Genomic DNA, 26,079 nt, shown 5'->3' on the forward strand with positions numbered 1-26,079 from the left:
CCATCTCCCATCTCCACGAGAGGTGTGAAACCAGAAGGGCAGTGCACCAGATAGAAGATTGCACCTGAGTCTCTCTAGCCTGAACAAGCAGCCATGCCTCTGACTACAGAACTCGGTCTCTGTCTCTCACTCTTCTTCCCCATGGGTCGTGGATGGAGGGGCACTGGGCACACCATGGACATTGCCAACACCAGAGAGTGTGAAAAGGGGTAATAGGCTCCAAGGCTGAGACCTCCAAAGGAAACACAGATCTATCTAGCCCATATGCATTACATGGAAGAGAGTATAGCTTCTGGGAAACCGGGCCCTGAGTCCCAGGCCAATTCCTTCATTGAGAGACTCAGAGAGAACCCATGCAGAGGAGGGAAATTGCTTGCTGCTTGAAGATTTCTTGGAAAATACTTCAATTTCCTTCTCTCGTCTGAAGCAGGATTATGGGGATAAACTACTGATAACACTGGTCTACAATTTTTGAGAAGTCATCTGCTTCAGAGATAAAATGTGGTATTTATTATGTATTTTGATGTGCTGAATTCAAATATGACAATTAAAACAACTGATTGGCTACTGTTTCTAAGATATTTAAGTTTTTACATTTTATGTCTATGTATATTGTGTAGATAGTAGAGTTTTAATCATAAATTGTAAACCTAGGTCTTTTCATGTGTTTATGGTTGCTTTACATGATAATATTTCACCTGTCCTGTTTATGTAACACTTTAAAAATCAGCAAAAGGGTTATATAAATAAAATTTATTATGAAACAAAAGGCAAAAAACTATTATGTACATAGTTTAGTCCTATTCAGTGTCTACTCGGCGCTTCTTGGCTTGTCTCTTGTATTCATTAAATGGAGCATCTCTTGTCACTGTCCAGCAATAGTCTGCAAGCATTGATGGGCTCCATTTGCCCTGATAGCGTTTCTCCATTGTTGCAATGTCCTGGTGAAATCGCTCGCCGTGCTCGTCGCTCACTGCTCCGCAGTTCGGTGGAAAAAAATCTAGATGAGAGTGCAAAAAATGTATCTTTAGTGACATGTTGCAACCAAGGCTTTTGTATGCCTTGAGGAGGTTTTCCACCAACAACCTGTAGTTGTCTGCCTTGTTGTTTCCGAGAAAATTTATTGCCACTAACTGGAAGGCTTTCCATGCCGTCTTTTCCTTGCCACGCAGTGCATGGTCAAATGCATCATCTCGAAGAAGTTCACGAATCTGAGGACCAACAAAGACACCTTCCATTATCTTAGCTTCACTTAACCTTGGAAATTTTCCACGGAGGTACTTGAAAGCTGCTTGTGTTTTGTCAATGGCCTTGACAAAGTTCTTCATCAGACCCAGCTTGATGTGTAAGGGTGGTAACAAAATCTTCCTTGATTCAACAAGTGGTGGATGCTGAACACTTTTCCTCCCAGGCTCCAATGACTGTCGGAGTGGCCAATCTTTCTTGATGTAGTGGGAATCTCTTGCACGACTATCCCATTCGCAGAGAAAACAGCAGTACTTTGTGTATCCAGTCTGCAGACCAAGCAAGAGAGCAACAACCTTCAAATCGCCACAAAGCTGCCACTGATGTTGCTCATAGTTTATGCACCTCAAAAGTTGTTTCATGTTGTCATAGGTTTCCTTCATATGGACTGCATGACCAACTGGAATTGATGGCAAAACATTGCCATTATGCAGCAAAACAGCTTTAAGACTCGTCTTCGATGAATCAATGAACAGTCTCCACTCATCTGGATCGTGAACGATGTTGAGGGCTGCCATCACACCATCGATGTTGTTGCAGGCTACAAGATCACCTTCCATGAAGAAGAATGGGACAAGATCCTTTTGACAGTCACGGAACATGGAAACCCTAACATCACCTGCCAGGAGATTCCACTGCTCTAGTCTGGAGCCCAACAGCTAAACTAGAGCCAATCAACAATTTTAAGCATCATTTTTGTTCTCAGTAACCCAGAATTAGTAAAGTTTGACTACATTTATTTCAGAAGCATTTTGGCTGTAGAGCAGTGTAATGAAATGAATGAATAAAATCAACACCTGGGTCCCCTGCTCATCTCCATGGAGTGTAGCAGGACAGCTAACCCTCAGTGTCCACTTTCCTTGCTCAAAGAGAAGGGTAAGGGGTGACGTGATTACAGTTTAAAAGTACCTACAGGGGAAACAGAAATTTGGTAATAGAAAGTTCTTTAATCTGTCAGACAAAGGTATAGGAAGAGCCTATGGCTGGAAGTTGAAGCTAGACAAATTCAGATTTGAAATAAGGTGCACATTTTAATCACAGTTGGTGGTGGATTCTCCATCACTGGTCTTCAGGTGCTTTTGAAAATTTTACCCAAGGTCAAGGTTAGAGTTATAATCAAGGAGGCCAGAGAAGACAGGAAGTACATGTAGGAAAGACGAGCAGTTCAAAAATGAATGAAAGGCAGAAAGCGTTAGTAGAAAATAAATCTTATCTTTATTTTGGGGAATAAAAAGCAAAATGTCCATACCTGATATAGTGTGTTAGAATGTACTTTACTAATATTTGGGTATTTATCTTCCCCCAAAATAAAAGATTATACTCAAAATTTAAATGGAAAAAGGATAGACTTTACTTTAAAAACTAGAATGTGGCTGGGAAATGGCACAAAGCTACTAGTTTCCATTAACAGCATCAGACTGTAATCTCCTAGTCCAGGGGTCGGCAACCTTTTGGAAGTAGTGAGCCGAGTCTTCATTTATTCAGTCTGACTTAAGGTTTCACATGCCAGTAATACATTTTAACATTTTTAGAAGGTGTCTTTCTATAAGTCTACAGTATATAACTAAACTGTTGTTGTATGTAAGAAAATAAGGTTTTAAAAATGTTTAAGAAGCTTCATTTAAAATTAAATTAAAATGCAGAACCCCCCAGACCGGTGGCCAGGACCTGGGCAGTGTGAGTGCCACTGAAAATCAGCTCGCGTGCTGCCTTTGGCACGCATGCCATAGGTTGCCTACCCCTATCCTAGTCCTTGGGTGGCATGCTCAGATGTAATATTTTTTGTGTCAGCACTCTATAGCTGATGTTGCATTTGAGTTTGTCACCTTGTGGGTTACTTCACTCTGTTCACAGAGTAAACAGCCAGAGGCTGTTTCCATGTCATGTCTAATAAAAAAAATTAACATAAGTAACTTCAACTGATGACTTGCAATACTTAGAATACAGACAGTTGTCATACTGATACAGACACGTAAAGTACTTAGAATATTTTAACAAGTCAGGAAGGAGGGTCAGTGAATAGAAAATATCAGCAGTTCTTGCTGCTAGTAATGTTGTTGTGCATTTCTACTTACGCCATTAGCCATACCTGAAAGTCTGCTAACCCTGCCATGATTGTAATTTTTTGAGCTATGTCCTGCTATGTATGGAAAAGTTAATTTCCTACTGGCTTCAGTGGCAGTTCTGCACAGGGAACAATGGCAAGATGTGACTCTACAAATGTTTTTCACAGTCCTGGCACTTTAGGAACACAGTAAGCTATGCATAGACTTTTTAGGTTAAGATATCAGTGAATTGGATTTTGAGACATTAGTTTCTATATTTGTATCCACATTATAAACATAAGCAGAGTTCTTGTCATCTATGTGTTCTTCCATTTTTAACTATCTGTGATTTACTTTTCTTGCTTACTTACCAAATCGAAAATTGTATTTATTCCAGTCATGCTCTTCTGGAGAGAAGCAAGTAGTTAATGTAAGCATTCATAATAAATTCTCAGAAAGGTAAATGGATTGTGAGAAGGGATAAGGAATTAAGTTCCACTCACATTTAGTCTTTTTGTTGTTTTTAAACCAAAATAGAACTCAATTGAACAAATCAATCAGGCTTTGATATGCACCCTGACACATACATTTGTAATTATTAGTTGTTTCTTTTTTGATATCCATGCTTGATTCTTACATAGACCATTGGGAGCCATTTCTTTCTCTCTCTTGGTTTCTCTCACAATTTGAGTGTAGTTAGTTAGGGGAAAGTCATTTCATGGAATAGAAGTGAAACTAACCTCTTAAGGAAATGTCCAGTATAGTTGTGACAGGATCCCTGGGGTACAATCTGCAGCTGGGGTACTGCTGTGCCCTCTTAATTCTCCAGCCTGGGCTGTCTTTCACAATGCTTTGCTGGTGACCAGACCCACACCCAGATAAATTGTGTGAATGCTCCCTGAACCACTCACAAATCACACAGAAAAAGGCACCAGCAAATCTCCCAAGCCCACAGCCTTGCACCCGTGGAATATACCATCTTGCCCTCTTCAGAAGCCTGACCAGTGTAAGTTTATTACCAAGTCCACTCCTCCCTCAGTGTGGAGAGGACACCTGCTAGCCTTTGTAAACTGAGCTGAGATTTCTCAGGCACTTCAACTAAACACACTGTTTTAGGTAAAATATAAAACAGATTTATTAACTAGTGAAAGATTTTAAATGATTATAAGTGGCAGGTGCAAAAGGTTAGAGATAATTACCGAAGAAAATAAAAGGTAAGTGCTCCGTCTAAATCTTAAATCATATTAGACTATGCAGTATTTGAATCAAACAGTTTTTCTCACCCCAGACCGGCAGCGGGCTGAGTGGGTCCAGCAGCCGGGATCCCGGCTGGCAGGAGCCAGCAGATGGAACCCCTGAGTGGCAGCGTGCTAAGCTGCTCAGCCCACTGCCGATCTGGGGTCCCAGCCACCTGCCCCACACAGCCCGCTGCCGGTCTGGGGTTCTGGTTGCCGGACCCTTGCAGTTTATCACCCTCCCCTTTATAACAACCTTTTATGTACTTGAAGACTGTTATCAGGTCCCCCCTCAGTATTCTCTCCTCCAGACTAAAGAAACCATTTTTTCTCAGTCTTTCCTCATTGGTCAAGCTTCTAGATCATAAATCAGTTTTGTTGCTGTCCTCTGGGCTTTCTTCAGTTTGTCCACATCTTTCCTGAAGTTTGGCATCCAGAACTGGACACAATACTCCAGTTGAGGCTTTATAAGTGCTGAGTAAAGTGAGTAAATTACTTCTCATTAATTGGTTTCAGCACTTTTGCTAATACATCCCAGAATGATGTTCGCTTTTTTTGCAACCGTATTACATTGTTAGCTCATATTTAGTTTGCGATCCACTGTCACCCCAGATCCCTTTCTGCAGTACTCTTTCCTTGACAGTCATTTTCCGGTTTGTAGTTGTGTAGCTGATGTATTGAATTTTATGCTATTTATTTAAGACTGTTTCTCCAGTTTGTAAAAATAATTTTGAGTTGTAGTCCTACAGAGTGCTTGCCATTCCTCCCAAGGTGGTATCATCCACAAACTTTATAAGTGTACTCTCCATGCCATTATCCAAATCATTTATTGAAGATATTGAATAGAACTGGACCCAAAAGAGATCCCTCTAGGACCCCACTTGATATGCCCTTCCAGCTTGATTGTGAACCATTGATAACTACTCTCTGAGTATGGTTTTCCAGCCAGTTGTGCACCCACCTTGTAACAGGTTCATCTAAACAAGTAGTTTCCAAACTTTTCTCATTTGTGGACCCCTAAAACATTTCAAATGGAGTGCCAGATCCCTTTGAAAATCCTAACTATAGTCTATGGACCCGCAGAGATCCATGGATCACAGGCTGAAAACCACTGATCTAGAGTATATTTCTCAAGTTTGTTTATAAGAAGGTCATGTGAGATGGTATCAAAAACCTTACTAAAGTTGAGATATATCACATCGTCTGCTTCTCACTATCCACAAGGGTTGTTATACTGTCAAAGAAGAATATTAGGTTGGTTTGACATGATCTGTTCTTGACAAATTTGTGTTGACTGTTACTACCTTATTTTCTTCTAGTTGCTTACAAACTGTTTGATTATTTGCTCCATTATGTTTTGGTACCAACGTTAAATTGACTGGCCTATAATTCCATGTGTTGTCCTTATTCCCCTTTTTATAAATAGGTGCTATATTTGCCCTTTTCCAGTCCTCTGGTTTATCTCCCGTTCTCAAAGATAATCACTAATGTGCCCAGAGATCTCTTGAGCCAGTTCCTTAAGTATTCTAGGATGTATCTCATCAGGCTCTGTTCATTTAGACATCTAACTTGACTAAATTAGATATCTGGAAGCAAAGCAAGTTTAGCAGTTTTTCATAGGACATCCTTATAATACCTTTCAAACTTTTTTCTTTCTAGGGATTCAAGATTTTCCAGAAACTATAAAGTGCTGTAAGTGTTTAACAATTATTGAAGCCAGTGTCAATCCAATTTCTAAGTGAGTATCAATAATTAGAGTTATATTTATACTTATCACTGCAAATATTTTATAGATGTGGAAGTGAAAAGTAAAGGTGCACTGCAAAGCCCATGTACAAAGTTAATTTAATTATTTTTTTAATTAAGATCCCAAATTAAGGCTGAATTTCACCCAAGTTGATGCATCTGTGCACACCTCTTTACACCATTCAAGACCTGCAATGCCTCTGCAGACAGAGAAAAAAACATTGGCAGTCATGTACTAGACTTTTACCCCATGAGGGTCTAACCTAATACTCTAAAGGCTTTTTGTACAACGAGGATGTGAATGTACTTAGTGTGCTATGTTTTCAAGTAGTAATATGCCATGCCACACTTTGGGACCTTCACTGCGCTTTAGTGGATGTTACTGCATGGAAAGCTGGTGTGTTGTAGTTTTATGTCTTCGCTTGCTGTTCGGTAACTTGCTGTACAGGTTGTTGGAAAGGAGTCACTCTGGATCTTCATTTATGTGGATCCATTGAGTTGAATCTTCTGCAGCCGTTGTTCGTGCCAGTAAATTGAAACAAAAGCCACAGAGAGGCTGTGCTGTAGCATCATTACTTGCATGTTGATGGGTGTGAATTCTATCCAGTCATCCAGTTAATGCCCTGCACAAAGTCTGATCACCCTGGATTTTTGATGGGAGGGGTGAATTCTGATTTAAAAAAATGCACTGTATGTAGATTACACAAATACAGATACTTACTTTCCAATTTTGCATAACATATTTGAAAACCTTTTCTTCTTCTATGTGTATTCCAAACATGGTTTGCATGTGCACCAGAGCCAGAACTGTTCATAGTAGTGTCAGTTGCATCACATGTCTGAGGCTTTAAGAGGCCAAGTGGGTCGATGCTGGTCCAGTTCCCTCTTACTGCTGCATGGCCAGAATCAGAACCCCTATTCCTTGGTGCTCCTAGTTTGCTACAAGTACTGTCTTTTTCACCTTTTTTCCTTGTACATAGTTTTTTCTTCTCTAGTTGTAGTTAGTTGTCCATTCAGATAGTTGCTAGTTGTTAGTGTTTTGGACTTTCCCTCCCTTTGTGAGACTCTTCTGCAGCCTGGGGACTATCCTAGAAGATTGGGATTGGAAGAGACCTCAGGAGGTCATCAAGTCCAACCCCCTGCTCAAAGCAGGACCAACCCCAACTAAATCATCCCACCCAGGGCTTTGTCGCGCTGGGCCTTAAAAACCTCTAAGAATGGAGATTCGACCACCTCCCTAGGTAACCCATTCCAGTGATTCACCACCCTCCTAGTGAAATAGTTTTTCCTAATATCCAACCTAGACCTCCCCCACTGCTGACCATTGCTCCTTGTTCTTTCAGGCAAGCCAGGTTTTAAGTCTTGTGGTTCGTGCCCTCACTCCTTCTCTGTGAGCGACAAGCACCAGTGTTGCCTTTACTGCTTGGGCAAAGTCCATATCACCACTCGCTGCTGATTGATTCTGCCCCATACTCAGGAAGCTCAGGAGCTTTGCCTCCATAAGTTCCTCATGGAAGAAGCAATGTGGCTCTTTGGATCCAGCACCGGTGGATCTGTCAGAGTGCCCACCGGCAGCAGGCGTTCCCCTAGTCCTTCCCACCCAGTGCCAGCAGTACCGCCACCTCTGCTCAAATCCCACTGTGTGCATAAGAAGGACACTCACTGGAAACAAGGGCGGCTCCCCGACAGGGACTGCTGCTAAATACAACCTCCCCAAGTTGCGCCAGGTTGGGTCACGTGTTCGGAGCATAAATCAAAGCATCACACTGTGTTGGCACCATCCTTAGCCATGGTTTCCATCCCGCCACTGTCACCTCTGGCACTGTCCACACTGCAAAGACCATCCAGCCTGCCCATCTGGTCTTGTGCACACATCGGGACATTTGTCCCCCCGACACTGACGGCTGAACTGCTGCTGCTGCTGCTTGCTGGCTCTCCTCCACATTCTGGACCACTGGTTAATCTCAGTCCTCCGTCTCTAGCTATGAAAAACCTCTTCTGCTCATGGACTGCCCTGAATCATTCCACCCCACACTGATGGATCTGTCTCTAGCAGATCCATCTTCAGAGTCAGACTGGTCTTCCGAACAGGACCCAGCCTTCTTCCTGGCTCACTCCTACAGCTTGGACCCCTGCAGCCAGGCCTCTCTGTCCCCTAGGATCCAGCGGCCAATCCATGGCTTGCCACCCACAGGGACCACTGATGCCCAATGACCCCTATTCTCGGCCCTACTGGTCTGTCTGGGACCTCTATTGCCACTCCAGACTCTCATCATGCCTGCACCACTGCCAATGTCCACCTCTTGTTGATCCCTCTGTCTTTGAGGATCCACACAATCCTTCTGCTCCTCCGGTGCCCTCTGCTGCCGGCACTGTTGGCTCCCTCGGTCCCCACTGGCACTTCTTCTCACCGGATGACATGCCCATTCCTTCTCCTCCTCCTCTCACCTCCGGATTACACATCCAGTATGAGGACCTTCTCTGCCACATGGCAGCTGCCCTTAACCTCCCCATGGAAGATGTACAGGAACCCCACGATCAGCTCCTGGACATCCTTTACCCCCCAGGACTTTCCCGTACCGCCTTGCCCATACACTATGCCATCCTTGAACTAACACAAGCAGTTTTGCACACTCTGGCCTCCTGTGTCCTGACCCCAAAACAATCCAAGTGCAGATATCGTGTGCCAGCCAACCATGTAGACTTGTTCTCCCACCCACCACCAAATTCCTTGGTGATCCAGGCGACCATGGAATGTGCCCACCAGCAACACCTTCGCTCCACCTCCTCGGACCAGGCAGCGAAGAAGCTTGGTCTTATTGGGTATAAGGTCTACTGCTCTGTGGGCCTGCACTTCTGCAGTGCCAGTTAGCAGGCCATCCTGGCAAAATATGACTTTCTTTCCTAAACCAATCTTGCGGATTTTCAAGCCTTCCTACCACCCGAAGAGCAGCAGCACTTTTTCGAGCACTTGCTCATGTTGATTCCATTCTAGGTGTGCAGATGCTCTCTTGTGCAGTTGTCTGAGATTTTTGCCTTAGCAGTATCCATAGAGTCAGCTGTGGCACCATCTGGAGTGCCGTGCTCATGCAGCAGTATATCAGGCACTGCTGACCCTATGCCCTCTCAGTTCCTTCTTACCACCCATGGTGGTTAGTCGGAAAGCCTTTCCCTGCTTGGCAAGGGCTAGCAGTTTTCAATCTCAACCAGTTTTATGCCTTGAAGCCTTTGTAAATAGTTTGTTTATAGTATTAGTTAAGTAGTTGTTAAATGTAACTGTTAATTAGCAGTTAGGGTTGCAGCAGGGACTTCTCCCCAGGAAACGCTCCCTAGTGCTGAGCAAAAAGATCCAAGGGTCGTCGAGCAAGGGACCTGGGCCAAACTGCCAGGCCACTCCGGAGCCACATGTTTATTCCTCCCCGGTTGGGACTCCCAGCCCCCTCAGAAGTCTGCCACTGACTCCTGGGAGTGGTATGGGACCCCCACCCTTGGCAGCGTCATCTTCCAAGGTGCAGAGAACGCAGAGGCCTCTGCCGCTAACGACTCAGGTGCCGCAGGACTCAGCTCAGGCTCCGCAAGAGGGAAAGCCAGACACTAAGACCCCTAAAGGGGCAGGAAAGTACCACCAGTCACTGGAGAAGAGGCAGTAATCCTCCCAATCATGTTGTGGATCCCGGGACAGGTCCAACACTCGCCCTCGGTCACCCAGACCAGTGTCAAGATCCCCTCAGCACTACTCACCTGCATGAGAACGTCATTCCCCATATTGTTCCTGACACCAGTCATCCTCCTGTTGGGACCAACGTTGAGAGGACAACCAAACGCCAGTGCAGTGGGAGCATTCCCCATCTTGGCTCCGGTCCCCCCAGCACTGGTACCGATCTCCCCAGTACTGACAACCATCACTCATCTCGCATAGGTCACTAGTAGCCATGACCAGCAAGCAGATGCAGGCTTCGACAGCCCCTCCTTGGTCACTGGAAGGTGATTCCTCCAGCATAGAGGGCCAGTTCAGCCCATTGCCCAGGTCCCATCGGTGAGATTGGACACTAGAGCCTGGGCCATTGTCTGCAGCACTGCAGTGGCAGCACGGCCATTCCAGCACAGTGGCCTTATTGGAGCTCATGGGGAGCACTGGTGATGATGATGCCCCCTTTGCAGCGCTCTTTGGTTGCCGCTTTGGAGCATTGTTTGGCGGCAACAGTGGCACCGGGCTTGGTGCAGGGGACCTGTTCAGAGGTCTGACGAAGGAGTCTGTGCCCACCCCTAAGTCTCCCGCTCTGGAGGTGGTAGAACCCCCGGGACTCCCTCCAGCAGTCCAATCTTCCTCGTCATCAATGGACAAGGCGGTTGTGGGGCCTTCAAGGGCTAGCATGCCAGACGACTTCAAGGAACATGAGGCTCTACTTCGGCATGTGGCTGAGGATTTTGGCCTGGAGTTGCAGGAGATGATGGAGCAGGAGGATATACTCTTTAATGTACTCTCAGCCTGTGCCTACCCGAGTTGCCCTACCCATACATGAAAGAGTTCTTAAAATTGCCAAGGGCCTATGGCAAACCTCTTCTTCCATCCCTCCACCTCTAAAAGGGCTGAAAAGAGATACTTTGAATACCTGTATACCCACTCACCCCAAGGCTCGCTGGTTGTGTCTGTGGCCAATGAAAAAGACAAACAGGGTCACACCTCCTTGACTCCCAAGAACAAAGAGGCCAAAAGACTCAATCTCTTTGGGAGAAAAATTTATTCAATGGCCAGCTTACAGTTTCAGGTGGCGAATCATCAGACCCCATTGGGCAGATATATTTTTAATCTCTGGGATGCTCTGTGCAAGTTCCAGAAATCTCTCCCGTAGGGTCTGGCCCAGATGTTCGGCACCCCCACTGCCAAAGCCCTGGCAGCCTCGTCAGGGCTTTGCAAGAAGAAGGGACACTAGTTTCAGTCGTCGCCGCCCTTCTTCCTCTTGCTTGCCTGTGCAACCAGGTCCCGCCAAGCACTTAGTGGGCCAGAAGTGCTCATTTTGAGGGTGCACTCGAGAGTGATGCCCCAGTCAGTTACCCAGATCCTCCATGTTCTTTCCTCAACTGTCTCTGCTCCTACCATTCGGCTTGGTTGCGGGTAACCTTGGACCATTGGGCCCTGGATATAATATCTCGGGGCTATACCGTGCAATTTATGGCTGCCTCTCCGTCTCACCCACGCCCATCCCTCCTCAGGGCCTGTTCTCATGAGCAACTCCTCTTGCAGGAGGTCGAAAAGTTCCTGCACCTGGGGGCTGTGGGGGAGGTTCCTTGGGACATGGAAGGACGAGGATTCTACTCCCATTTCTTCCTAACCCCGAAGGCAAAGTGGGGACTAAGACCCATCCTGGGCCTGTGTCACCTCAACAAGTCTCTCAAGAAGTTGAAGTTCCGCATGGTTTCCGTGGCCTCTATCATCCCCTCCCTGGATCCAGGAGACTGGTACACAGCTCTCGGCTTAAAGGACATTTATTTTCACGTCTCCATATTCCCAGGGCACAGATGTTTCCTCCATTTTATATTGGCTGGACACCATTTCCAGTTCATGGCACTGCCCTTTGGCCTGTCTTCAGTACACAGGGTATTCACAAAATGCGTGGCACCAGCGGCAGTTTATCTGAGACAATGAGGGGTCCAAATTTTCCTGTATCTCGACAACTGGCTCATCAAGGACAGATCTCCAAAGCATGTGCAAAGGAGCCTGATCTAGTGCGTTCCACCTGCTGCGATCTGGATCTGTTGGTAAACATGCAAAAGTCCATGTTAATGCCAGTCCAGCATATAGAGTTTATCAGAGTGATTCTCGACTCCATGCAAGCCAGGGCCTTTCTTTTGAAAGCGTGATTTCAGGCCATGTTGGACCTGATCTCCCATGTAAAGATCCACTTGCTCACCACAGTCTACACTGTGTGTGACTGCTGGGCCAGATGGCTGCCTGCACGTACCTGATCAGCCATGCTCGACTTCATCTATGGCCTTTGCAAGCATGGCTGGCCTCGGTCTATATCCCCAGCAGGCACACCCTGGACTGAGTGGTCATGGTGCCAAACCACATCCTTTCATCCCTGGACTGGTGGCTGAATCCTGAGTCAATGCTGCAGGGAGTTCCCTTTGTTACCCTGTCACTAATCCTGGTCTCAGATGCATCAGATCTGGGGGGACAACTTGGGCAAGCTCAGCATACAGGGTCATTGGTATTGACATGACCTAGCCCTTCATATCAACATCAGATAGCTCAGAGCGATTTCCCTGGCCTGCCAGGCTTTTTTGCCCCCACCTGAAAGGCAAGGTGGTGCAGGTCCTGATGGACAATATTGCCACAATGTACTGCATCAACATGCAGGGCGGTGCCAAGTGTTCGGCCCTTGTCGGGAGGCACTTAGCCTTTGGGACTTGTATGTGTGGCATGCTATTCATCTGATAGCCACCCACCTACCTGGAAGCAAGGACGTCTTGGCAGATTGTCTCAGCAGGACCTTCTTGTCTCGTCACGAATGGTCGCTCCATCTGGAGGTGGTCAGCTGTTCACGTCTAGGTGGAACATAAAATGCCATGCGTTCTATTCTCTAAGGGAAGGGACAAGGGCTTCCTGTCAGACACTTTCTCGATCTGTGGTCGGGAGTGCTGCGGTATGCCTTCCCAGCGGTTCCATTAATCCTCAGGGTCCTGGTAAAGGTGAAGACGTTTGCTTTGTACTACATCCTGATAGCTCTAGCATGACTTCACCAGCACTGATTCATCATGCTGCTAAGTCTTTGGCAGCTGCCTCACTGCAGCGGCCTCTTCAGCTGGATTTGCTGTCCAGAGCCAGAGCAATCTGCTGCATCCGAACCTGGCAGTGCCGCACTTGACAGCTTGGCTACTGCATGGCTAAGTTTGGATGAACAGGCATGTTCTGCTGGTGTCCAGCGGTTTTGCTGGGCAGCAGGAAACCTTCCACCAGGGCAACCTACTTGGTGAAATGGAAATGATTCACGTGTTGGGTCTCAGATTGGCACGGGGCTGAAGTGGCCCCGTTGCAGGACATCTTGGACTATTTGCTGCACGTTAAACTTGTCCGTCCCTCTCTTTGGTCAAAGTCTACCTGATGGCCATTTCAGCATTCTACCCTCTGTTTCAAGGCAGGTTGGTCTTCGCCCATCATATGACGAAGCAGTTCTTGAAAGGTCTGGAGTATCTCTACCCACACGTCCGGGACCCAGTCTCCCCTTGGGACCTGAATCTTGTGCTGTCAAGGGTCATGGGTCCTCCCTTTGAATCCTTGGCTTCCTGCTCCCTCCTGCTTCTCTCCTGGAAGGTTTCTTTATTGGTCACTATAACTGTGGCCTCCAAGGTGCCTGTGATCAGGGCGCTCAGCTGGGAACCGCCTTATACAGTCTTCTACAAGGATACAGTCCAGTTGTGCCCACACCCAGCATTTCTGCACAGGGTCATTTCCCCATTTCATACTGGTCAGGACATATACTTACTAGTCTTCTGTCCCAAGCTTCATGTGTCAGATGAAGAATGAGGCTGCAGGCAGGCGCTGGCCTTCTACATAGACAGAATGAAGCCGTTCCGTAAGTCAGTGCAGTTGTTTGTTGCTTATGAGCTGGCAAAGGTGCCTCTGCCAGTGATCGTGACTGCTCACTCAACGAGGGTGCTGGCATAATCAGCAGCCTTCCTGGCGCAGGTATCGATCCAAGAAATCTGTCGTCTTGCTACTTGGTCATCTATCCACATGTTTTCATGTCATTACATGCTTACCCAGCAAGCTTGAAATGACCTTGGCTTTGGCAGAGCAGTATTGCAAGCGGCTAGACTGTGAACTCTTAGCCCACCTCTGGAGATTGCTTATGAGTCACTCTAGAATGTAATTGACATGAGCAAGCACTCAAAGAAGAAAAAAAGGTTACCCAACTTTTCATAACTGTTTTTCTTCAAGATGTGTTGCTCATGTCCATTCCATTATACGTCCTCCTGCCCCTCTGTTGGAGCTGTCGGTAAGAAGGATCTGAGAGGGTGTAGGGCTGGCAGTGCCTGATGTACCACCGCTTGAATGCAGCACTCCAGAGGGCACCATGGCCGACTCTATGGATACGGGTAAGGCAGAAATCTCCAATAACTGTGCACGTGGGCACACGCACAGCTAGAATGGAATGGACATGAGCAGCACATCTCAAAGAACAACAGTTATGAAAAAGTGGGTAACCGGTTTTTTTCAACACCTCTGAGACGAGCACAAATTAGTGGCCAAGGTAGTCCTTCAAGCTGCAGTCGATGCTGCTGACACTGCCTCTCACTCCGTGGCTTCTGGACTGGTGTTCTGCTGTCGCTTCTTGCTGCAGTCCCGCGGTTCCCTGAAGGTGGTCCAAACCATACTTGAGAACTTCCCTTTTGATAACCAAAACTCTTTGGTGACCAAACTGATGAATCGTTAAGGAGAGACGGAGGGACTATTGGGTCACCCTCTAGTTGCTGGGCCTCTATACCTCCGCCCCTACCTACAGGTGGCACGGGTCATCTTTCTGACCTTGTCCCTGTGCTACTTACCAGTCCCCTCACACTGCTTTGCTGCCCGTACTGCTCTTATTGCACAACTACACCACCGATCATGCATGCGCATTTGCCAGTGCTTCTCTCTCTTAGGCCAGATGATTGCCTGTAGAGCAATCACTCCATTTACTCGCTTGCATATGCATTGCCTCCAACTGTAGCTATGCTCAACCTATGACCTGCAAAGGGACGCTCTCACTAAGCTTGCTCATTCCCTGCCTCCCTCACCTGTCCTCCCTGTCCTGGTGGTGTAACCTATCCACAGTCCTCACGGGCATTCCGTTCGGACATCCTATGCTTCGCTCCACTCTCACCACTGATGCCTCACTAGTGGGCTGAGGAGCCCACTGGGACAGTTGCAGGCCCAGGGCCTCTGGTCACCCCAAGAGGCAAGGATGCACATCAACATCCTGGAACCAAGTGCCATTCGCTTTGCCTCCCAGGCCTTTCTGCCACTCCTCTGTTCCTGCCATGTCCAGGTATTGTCCAGCAACATGGTGGCGGTTGTCTATGTCAACAACCAGGGCGGGTCTGGTCCCGCTCTCCCTGTGTGGAGGGCATTCACCTTTGGAATTGGTGTCTCCGGCACAGCATCACCCTCCATGCTGTACACCTTCCCGGCTTGAGCAACTTCCTAACGGATGAGCTCAGTCATTTCTTCCATGCCAATCATGAGTAGGAAATCCACGATCTGCTCCATCTTTTCCCAATGGGGCATGCCTTGATGGGACCTCTTTGCCAGGGAGATGCCTTTCTCATTCTCTGGACCAATGTGCTCTGTTATGTCTCTCCCCCTCCAAAATTCTCCTGCTTCCCCAGGTCCTGCACAAGATCTGGTGGGATTAGGCAATGGTTGCCATCACCTCCAGACAGCGCATCAGTGAACTGGTAGCCATGATGGTGGGACTGCCCTTCACCATCTTCCACCGTGACAAGGTGGATGCCTTCATCCCAAATTCCTTCCCAAAATGGTCTCCCCATTCCACCTCAACCAGTGTGTACACTGACCCACCTTTCAATCTAAGCACATGCCTCCTTTAGGGAGTGCATGCTGCACACCCTCGATGTCTGCTGAGCACTAGCCTTCTACCTCCAGCACACCCGTGACTTCTGTGCCTCCCCTAGTCTCTTCCTCGCCATCGTTGACTGCTTTTGAGGCTTCACGCTCTCTCATCGCAACGTCTCTCCCACTGAATCTCCAGCTGCATTGTGGACTGTTATGCTCCATTTGGCTCCCCCCCCGACCTCCTGCAAGGAGTCTCAGCCCACTCCATGTGGTCTCATGCTGCCATGTTAGCTTTCCTTGCAGACGTCCTATGGCAGGACAGGTGCCAGGCAGCCACTTGGTCCTCCGTCCAAACCTTTACCACTTATTATGCCTCAACCTACCGTGGTGGCAGATGCGGCTGTTTGCTATGCCATCCTTTTGACTGACTTCTGGAGAGCCCTTGCACCCGCCTCCGCACTGAGTACTACTTGCTACTCTCCCGTGTTTGCAATCCACATAGGGACCATCACATGAAGAAGAAGAAGAGATTACTTACTGTAACTGGATGTTCTTTGAGATGTATGGTCCCTATCTGGATTTCAGTCCCACTATCCATCCCCTCTGCTCTGGGCTTTGCTACTGCCTGGTAAGAGGGAACTGGAGTGGCGTTGACCCTCATGGCCTCTTAAAGCATCTGATGCACCATGTGGTCGATGCATGTGCGGGTCAGTGGACACTACTGTGAACAGTTCTGGCACATGGCATGCATGTACACCCACGTTTGGAATCCAGATAGGGACCACACATCTCAAAGAACCTCCAGTTACAGTAAGTAACTTTCTGTTTTTATTCTTCCAAGGTCCCAATCCTGCAAAGATTTACAGATTTGTTCATAGGTCTTTGGAAGGGTCAAGACCCAAGTGTTGAGTTTAAGATTTTCTACTTTTCCCCTGTAAAAACTGATAACCTAAACATACCAAGCAATAAAGAATGCAGTATCGTACTATTTTTGATGCCTGGTGTCATCAACTGCTGGAAGCATGAGTAAAAGGAAAAGTCATTTTCGAACACACACACTCACTCTCATTCAAAATGGATGTTTAAACATTTTAAAACACCAGCTATGGTAATGAGTTACTAGTTAGTATGCAATAGATGCAACAGATAAGCAGAGAGCTCTTTAATAACATATGACATTCAAATTAATGGGTTTTATACACAAGCACAACTGCAAAATCAGGGTCTAAGATTATCGTATAGGTACTGTACAAGCTAGAAAAAAAGAGATGGCTGAAATGTTGGTAATAGCATTTGTTTCAGGTGCTCATTAAATGTAATTTCTTGTTTTATGGTATATTTGTGTGGTTTCCTGCAGTAAATTTTATTATCCAATGTTTTGTTCTAAAATACAGTGCCATTTTAAATGTACATATATGTTCTTTTGATGATTGTGGATTTTAAAGTCTATAAATGTAGCTTTGAGGTTATTAACCTTTGACAGAAAATGCAATGGAGCTTACTGAGTTATTGATCTATATATTATGATTTGCCCTATAGCGTATTATGAAGACACTTGAAATGAAACACTGATGTAAAAAAAAGATGAAATCTTGTGTTAATTGAGTTATATGTCCAAGGACTCAAATTTCATTCCTGTATTAATCTGAAACCTAAAACTGGTTATAAATTAAATGATCAGATTTTGAAAAATAAGTGCCTAATCTTGCAAACCCTGACTTATGTAAGGACTGTCATGTGAATAAGGGTTTCTCCAATCAGGCCCCTAGTTCATACAGAATATATGGTGTGGTAGATTGTTTTAAAATGTATGCTAGTGTTCATTGAATAATTGCCAGATTATAGTGTGATGATAAAAAATTGTAAGAGATAATGTAAGAGACATTGTTTGGCTTGGCATCTGTATCATCTTTTTAACTATTCTGAGGTATAAAACTTTCTATTTAATGGGCTCAGTTCTGCATGGTGTTGAGTACAATGGCTCAGTCCAACAGAACAATTGAAATCTCGTTAAAGTCAGTGGCTAAATGCTTAATTTTCCCACCTCAGTATTATCTAAATAATGTATTGTTGTATGGAATTTCCTTGGGTTGCCTAGCCAATATACCTAGATAACTCCATTCTGCCCAAACAGTGACTGGGTTTGCATGCCACCAGGTTGAAAATGTTATGCATTCTGCAACGTGTTGTAGCTTTAAAGCTGCCATATAGGAGTGGATGCTTATTCCCCCAATAGGGGTAGTCCTGGGCAAGCATAGTTTATTTTGTGCCAGTCTCTCTTGATTTCATCTGATGCCAGGAGGTTGCTTGTGGGTGGGGGCCAATTGAAAGGTCTCTAGGGATATGTCTACACTGCAGTTTTTAGACCCACAGCCTGAGCCCCACGAGCTTAAACCTATGTCAATTGACCTGGGCTCTGAGACTTACTGCTCCAGGAATTTTATTGCAGTGTAGACTTACCCTAGGAGACTGTTCTACCCAGCAGCCCAGTGGCTGCTCTAAGTTATGCAGAGGGCCAGTTTAGTTCACCTGAGCTGGCCCAGGGTTGGGAGATTTGTCTGTGAGCCACCTTTGTTTCCCTCCTCTCAGCATGACTCAGCTCAGTAATGAGCCCAAAGTTCTCAGCAGCAACAGGATCAGACCACTTCTTGAAAATGAGAACAGGCATTCACTGGGCCCTTTTGTGGCCTGTGTTGCAACATATTTACATGCCAGATATGCTAAACATTCATATGCCCCTTCGTGCTTTGGCCACCATTCCAGAGGACATGCTTCCATGATGATGATGCATGTTAAAAAAAATGTGTCAATTAAATTTGTGACTGTTCTCCTTGGGGGGGAAAAATATATGTCTCCTGCTCTGTTTTACCCACATTGTGCATATATTTCATGTGATAGCACTCTTGGATGACGACCCAGCACACGTTTGTTTTAAGAACACTTTCACAGCTGATTTGACAAAATGCAAAGAAGGTACCGATGTGAGATTTCTAAAAATAGCTACAGCACTCACCCTAGGTTTAAAAATCCAAAGTGCCTTCCAAAATCTGAGAGGGACGTGATGTGGAGCATGCTTTTAGAAGTCTGAAAAGAGCAACACCCTGATGCAGAAACCACAGAACCCAAACCACCAAAAAGGAAAATGAACCTTCTGCTGGTGGCATCTGACTCATCATGATGAAAATGAACATCCATCAGCCTGCACTGCTTTGAATCGTTATCAATTAGAACTCGTTATCAGCATGGAAGCATGGTTGGAATGGTGGTTGAAGCATGAAGGAATATATGAATCTTTTTAGTGCATCTGGCTAAAATATCTTGCAGTGCCATCTACAACAGTGCCATGAGAATGTCTGTTCTCATTTTCAGGTGACATTGTAAACAAGAAGCTGGCAGCATTATCTCTTGCAAATTGTACCCAATCTTGTTTGTCTGAGTGATTGGCTGATCAAGAAGAAGGACTGAGTGGACTTGTAGGCCCTAAAGTTTTACATTGTTTTCTTTTTGAAGGCAGTTTTTTTGTACAGAATTCTACGTTTGTAAGTTCAACTTTCATGACAAACAGATTGCACTACAGTACTTGTATGAGGTGAATTGAAAAATATATTTTTTTGTTTTTTATAGTGCAAATATTTGTAATAAAAAATATAGTGAGCACTGTACACTTTGTATTCTGTGTTGTAATTGAAATTAATATATTTGAAAAGGTAGTAAGCATCAAAAAATATTTAAAATAAATTGTATTCTATTGTTTTTAACAGTGCAATTAATCATGTGATTAATTTTTTTAATCACTTGACAGCCCTAATATATATACAATTACATTATTACCTTTATCATCAAAAGACATGCTATGTCATAGAGAAATAGAGCCCCATTCAAGAAGTTATGAAAAGTGAAACACTCAGCATATGCTTGCCATTTCAGTAAAAAAAAAAATCCTCTGATAAAAAGCTTAAAATAGGACAGGAGAGAAGGATGAAGCCGCTTTAATGTGTCAGGCACATATATTTAATCCTGTGACAGTAACAGGGAGAAGTTGTGTGCTATTTGTTTTAATAACAAACAAAAATGCCATCTGTAACAAGTTTCTCAATAAATTTTTCTTTTTCATAAGCTGAGTAGCTAAGGGGTGTGAGGGTGGAGAACTTACCATGTTCTCCTTAGTGATTTACATTTACATTGTTTCTATAGCAACTCAGATTCAAGGACTAAATCTTTAACTTCTTTTTAGGCTGCCAGATGGTTTCACGCAGCTTCTAAACTTGACCCAGCTCTACCTAAATGATGCCTTTCTGGAGTTTCTTCCAGCTAACTTTGGAAGGTAAGTTAATTGTTAAACCACATTACCGCTTCACAAGCAATTAATTTAGTTTTAAAAGATCATTTAGAAGCAGTATGCATGAAAAACAAAAATATGATTGTTAGTCTCTGCAATCCAGTTTTGATGAATGATAGGAGGTAGGAGTCGAACTGGTTTCAGCTGGGAGGTTGGGGAAGAGATCCTGAGTAGTGGGGAGCCATTAAATGAGGCCACGTCTACACTACGGGATAATATCGAATTAGCTAAAATCGGTTTTATAAAACTGATATTATAAATTCGATTTCATGTGGCCACACTAGGCACAGTAATTCGGCGTTGTGCGTCCACGTCCGAGGCTAACGTCGATTTCTGAGCATTGTATGTGGGGTAGCTCTTCCGTAGCTATCCACCTAGTTTCCCGCAGTCCCCCCGCTGGAATTCTGGGTTGAATCTATTGTCGCGGGTGGTTCTGGGAAATGTCATCAGTATTCCTCCTCCGGGAAACATCCCAGCTGACAACCTTACGGCTCGATAGATGAGACATACCAAATTGTCCAGGTTATATTTCCCTGGATTGCCCTGGCAGACGCCATAGCCGACCATGGGCGACCGTTCAGCTTTTTTTTTTTTTCCGGCATCCACGTATTGTACTGGATCGCCTCGGAAGAGAAGAGGCGATATTCCAGCGCTCAACAGCAGCATTCACTTGCTTTTGCATATGGATAGCAACGAAGGAGTTACGGTCATTCTGTACCGTCTAAGGACCGGAGAAAACTGGCAATGAGAGAAGGTATCCTCTTCCCCGTCTTTACTGTCTGCTGCATCATGAGTGCCCCATTAGATGGAGGTAGCGGGGCGCAATGCAAAAAGCAAAATTGGAATTGACTCACTTAAATGGGAGATCGAGCTCATCCTCCTTTGGTCTATTGTGGGTAGCCTAGAATCAGGGGCAAGAGTGTATTATGAGGACCAATGGTATAGAGAGCACAGCTGCTCCGTGCCAGTATCACAGGGGGTGGCCCGCTGCAACACTCTCCCATTGCTCTCCCTGCTCGCCCAACCTTCTGGCTACTAGTCGTGGCAAGTAAGGATCTCCCCCTCGACCACACCCCAACCTCCATTTGTGTCATGAAGTTATCAAAGAATGCAGGAATAAAGAAAACAGAGAACTTGTTATGAGACATAAATGAGCGGGAGGGCAGCCTTCCCGGGGCTAATGACAGCCAGTAGTACGGAATTTTCTTTCAACAGGAAAGGGAGAGGGCTGATAGAAGCTCAGCACCAGCAGCTTGCTATGATAGAAGACAGTATACAGAAGCCGTTCTGTACCATCTAACGTGGAGTAATGGGATCATTCCCATTTAACCACTACAAGAGCGCCCGCCGGCCAGCCTCAACCTGAGGCCAACCAGGAGCACTCACGGGCATGAATCGGCAACGCGGGATATAGTCAATTATTGTAGCCGTCTACCACAGGGAGGGGAGAGGAGCGGTACTGCTCTTCACATGCTGGCAGCATAACGCGTCTACCAGAGCATTCGATTAACACATAGGGTGACATTGAAAAAGTCAAGAAAATGATTTCTTTTCCCTTTTCTTCATGTGGTGGCTGGTGGGGCCTTTTTGCGGCGCGAAACTGAGGAGCGATTCCTGACCATTCAGACACTGTGTTTGAAACCACAGACAGTGGGCAGCAGTCAGCCAAGAAAGGCAAATAGCTTTTCAGAGACTGCTGGGATGTGGATAGCTGGGTCCCTCAGTACTTCCCTCCAATCCATCGAGCGTCCATTTGAGTCCCCTGGCTTCCCGTTAACGCTTGTCAACGAGCACAGTGTGTATTCCTGGAGATTTTTTTTCAAACGCTTTGGCATTATCGTGTTCTGTAACGGAGCTCTATACAACAGATTTGTCTACCCAATACAGCGATCAGATCTAGTATCTCCCAATACGGTCCATGCTGGAGCTCTTTTTGATTGAGCACTGCATCGCCAACCCGACGTGCTGATCAGAGCTCCACGCTGGCAACAGAAATGTAATTCAAAAGTTCGCACCGAGGGGCCCCTTTCTTGTTTACCTGCCCCGCTGCATACCCGAGTTGCAGAATTTGCTGTCCAGAGGGCACTCAGTAGTGCCACTGTGGGGAACCTCGCCCGGGAGGCCAATACTCGTCGATTTCCGTCCAACAGATCAACGCCCTAACGCGTAATACCCGATATGTTAAGATCGAATTTAGTGCTACTCTTCCTCTGTCGGGGAGGAGTCAGAAAATCGATTTTAAAGAGCCCTTTATATCGATATAGGGCATTGTTAGTGTGGAACGGTTACACGCGTTAAATCGATTAACGCTCTTTAAATCGGATTTAACCTGCGTAGTGTAGACCAGTCGCCTGAGTTAGGAAGAAATGGAATGTGGGAAGAGAGAAATAGTGCCAAGCAGAGGACAAGTCAGAATCCAAAGCAGTTAGACTGATGACCCACCAAGAACTAGCTAGCGTGTGCCAGCACTGGTGTAAGCAAACTTGTTTCACATGCAATATCACTGTTGAATCACAGCTTCTCAAGTGGCCAGTGTTTGTTTCTCTTTGCTTGTCCTTTACCAAAATGGCTGCCTTACTTTTAATGGCCAAAAGGAACAAAGTAAGGTCTGTTCTGATCAGGGTCCCTTATTTCTGGTTGCTTCATCTGGTGAGAATCCAAGGGCTTGCCAGTCCAAGGAAGATGAAGAGAAAAATGTCGTGTGGCAACGAGTGAGCCAAAGTAGAGAATGTGAAAGTGAGGCAAAGAGAGAGGAAAAAGGGAATGTAGACGATTGCTAGAGAATAAGAGAAGAAATGAACAGAGTAGAAGAAAAGACAAAGCGAGAAAATAGAAAAAAGCAGAAAACCCAAGGCAGGGGGAAAAATCAGGAAATAAAAGAAGATTGAAGCAGGTGAACTTAAAAAAAAAACAATACAAAAAGAACAAAAAAAAAAAAACCAAAAAAAAAGCTGAGTCTGCAGAAACAGGGTAGCAAATACAGTTTCAGTGTTGGCAATAAGGATGTTGGAAATGCACTATTGCACACGCTACCCTTGGAAACTGCCTTGAAGTTGGCCAGCAGTGTCTGCACAGTTCTTGAATGCTTTGTGGTAGATGGCAGACAGCACTAGCTATGATTGACCACACAGTAATTTTAATGGTGTTTGGACTGAATAAATCGTCACTGTTTGTTATTTCACTTTTTTCTGTTCTGCTCTCTGGGTGTGCAGTGTGGCCACTCCAATGACTGCTGAAAGAGACAGGCTAATTTCAAGATATTGCCAGCATCTCTGTTTGGATTTCCACTTCAATGTAACCAATCGTAGGCCCAATCCTGAAGTCCGGATTTAAATAAAACTATTGCATCAAGGGAAGTTTTGCTTGAGTAAGGATTGCAGGATTTCACCCTGTATTACCATACATTGTGTACGTACAGTAAATATGTAAAGTACACTTACCTTATGTGTTGAGGATATAGAACAGGGGTGGGAAAACATTTTTGGCCTGAGAACCACGTCTGGGTATGGAAATTGAATGATGGGCCATGAATGCTCATGAAATAGGGGGTTAAAGTGTGGGAGGGGATGAGGGCTCCTGCTTGTGGTGCGGGCTCTGGAGTGGAGCTGGGGATGAGGGATTGGGGGTGCAGGAGGGTCCTCTGGACTGGGACCAAGGGGGTTCAAGGGCAGCAGGGGGATCAGGGCTGGAACAGGGGGTTGGGACACAAGAGGGGTCAGGAGTGCAGGCTTTGGACGGTGCTTACCTCAAGCAGCTCCCAGAAGCAGCAGCATGTCCCCCATCTGGCTCTTACGAGAAGGCGCCATTCCTGTAGCTCCCATTGGCTGTGGTTCCTACACGCAGGAGCTGGGAACTCAAGGGCTGGATGAAAGTGTCTGAAGAGCTGGATGTGGCCCCTGGGCCATAGTTTGCCCACCCCGATATAGAAATTTTCACACATGGTGGTGCGGTATAAAGGTTTTATCAGTATGGGTTTGGGATGATCATACTATTCATGAGTGGTTAAGCCACAGGTTAATTATGCAGATGAATGTTGACAAAATCTTTCATGTTTTTTGTAAGCTGCAAAATATGTTTCAGAAAAAAAGTTTTAGGAATACTTTTGAGATTTATTTTTTAAAAAAATGTATTGGTAGTATTTCTGGTAACCTTCTGCATATAAAGCTGGTTGCCTTAGTTACCATGAGTCTGATTGTACAGGGCTCAGAGGGAGCCATAAAAGATCTGATAATAATTTAAAATAGTTTTTCTGTACATAAAAAAGTCATTACTTCAGAGTATGCTATCTTAGGAAGTAAATGCTGGGTCCCATTGGTAATCTGTAAAAGCAGCAGAGAATCCTGTGGCACCTTATAGACTAACAGATGTTTTGGAGCGTGAGCTTTCGTGGGTGAATACCCACTTCTTCAGACGCAGGTAGTGGAAATTTCCAGGGGCAGGTATATATATGCTAGCAAGCAAGCTAGAGATAACGAGGTTAGTTCAATCAGGGAGGGTGAGGCCCTGTTCTAGCAGTAGTAATCTGGGAATTTCTCTTTCCAATGGTATTAAACCTTTTTCTAGCTCTGCGGGATAATGAGGTATTGAATTTTAAGCTGCTACATTTTTTTACTTCAAAATACTGACCCGGAACTGAATCTTACCAGTCCTGGGCTTTGGACAGGAGTAATTTGAGAAAAAATTCCCGCTTAAAGAGAAACAGGAAGAAAAATGTTGGCTGATTTAGCTTACTCTGGGGTTTGAAATATTTGAGTAAATCTCAAGAAAGATGGTTTTATGTGGAGGGCAGGCAATGTGGTCAAAGATCAGTAGAAAATATATGCATGACATGCTTCTGCAGTTTACCACAGGGATATCCCCTCAATATATGGTACATATTGTATTTATCATGCACTTTGATTGTTTTCCTTCCCTCAGAGGTCTGTACAGTTAGACTCGTGGTATCTAGGGAGCCTGACTTTAGAGGTAGAGGGGTATAAAAATATCAAAAAAAATCACTCAAAAACCCTCTAAAATTTTCTGAAATATCTTCCCATCGCATATATAGAAAGGATAGTGTGGTGTAAACTAAAGATTTCAGTGGCATGGCTTTTGGATGGCCTCACTACTTAGGAGTGGCAAACTTGCAAAAGAATTATGCGGGTTAACTCAGTTTAACAGAATCCTTTACTAAGTTCAGGCCTGAGCAGAGTGGAATCAGTCAGTCATGGGAAGACAACGCTTGGTACAAATTTTGCATGCTCCCAAATCACTTAGAGAATTCTGTTGTTTCAATTTAGCATATGGGCCCAAAGAGTCAAAAAGTGTTAACATGACCCTGAAACTGTCCAACATTACAGTTTTAAACACAGTTTGTGGTTTGGTATATAGAGACTTCAGCCCACATAGTACCTTGGCAAATGCATCATTTTTTTTAACCTTTTATTAAGGATACAGAAAAGAAGACAGACAATTAAAGTACTTGAAATGTAAAGTTTTAAATAAGGCTTTAATTTTAACAATCCCTTGTTCCCTTTCTCTTTATCTGAAGAGTTTTTAGAAGGAAAAATCCCCTTGTTTGACAGTCTCTTAGATGGTATTAAAAATGGTAATAATAATTATTTTTTCAGAGGAAAAGAGAAGAAGTTAGTTAAGATGGACTGGAGCTGTTTTTGTTCCAATCCTGTTTCCTAGAAGCCAAAACAAGACAAACACAAAAGGGGAAAGAAAATAACAGCTCAGATAGAAAATGCAGCTTGTGTCTCTCGTGTTGAGACTCACTTGCAACTTACTTCTTGAGAAACATAGGCCCAGCATGCAGTCTTATCAGCCACTCCAAGACCTGGCAAACTTGTGCCAGTGTCTGTTGTTTAGAGAATTGCATTTTGCTGCCTCTATCTGGCCACAGGCTTACAGTAGTGAAAAATATAC

The 26,079-nt window shown here is 45.0% G+C and overlaps 1 protein-coding gene across 10 annotated transcripts in view; it reads left to right on the plus strand.

The window, feature by feature from the left end:
- LRRC7 (leucine rich repeat containing 7) overlaps positions 1 to 26,079 on the plus strand; it is a 342,753-nt gene that overhangs the window by 139,008 nt on the left and 177,666 nt on the right. For all 10 annotated transcript variants that reach the window (XM_075067709.1, XM_075067704.1, XM_075067702.1 and 7 more), the window contains 2 exons: positions 6,185 to 6,263; positions 20,065 to 20,154. In XM_075067709.1, the coding sequence (XP_074923810.1) occupies positions 6,185 to 6,263; positions 20,065 to 20,154 (169 nt within the window). The remainder of the gene's footprint in view (positions 1 to 6,184; positions 6,264 to 20,064; positions 20,155 to 26,079) is intronic.

Source organism: Chelonoidis abingdonii, chromosome 7 (genome assembly GCF_003597395.2).
Source record: "Chelonoidis abingdonii isolate Lonesome George chromosome 7, CheloAbing_2.0, whole genome shotgun sequence".
In the NCBI taxonomy this organism is placed as follows: Eukaryota; Metazoa; Chordata; order Testudines; family Testudinidae; genus Chelonoidis; species Chelonoidis abingdonii.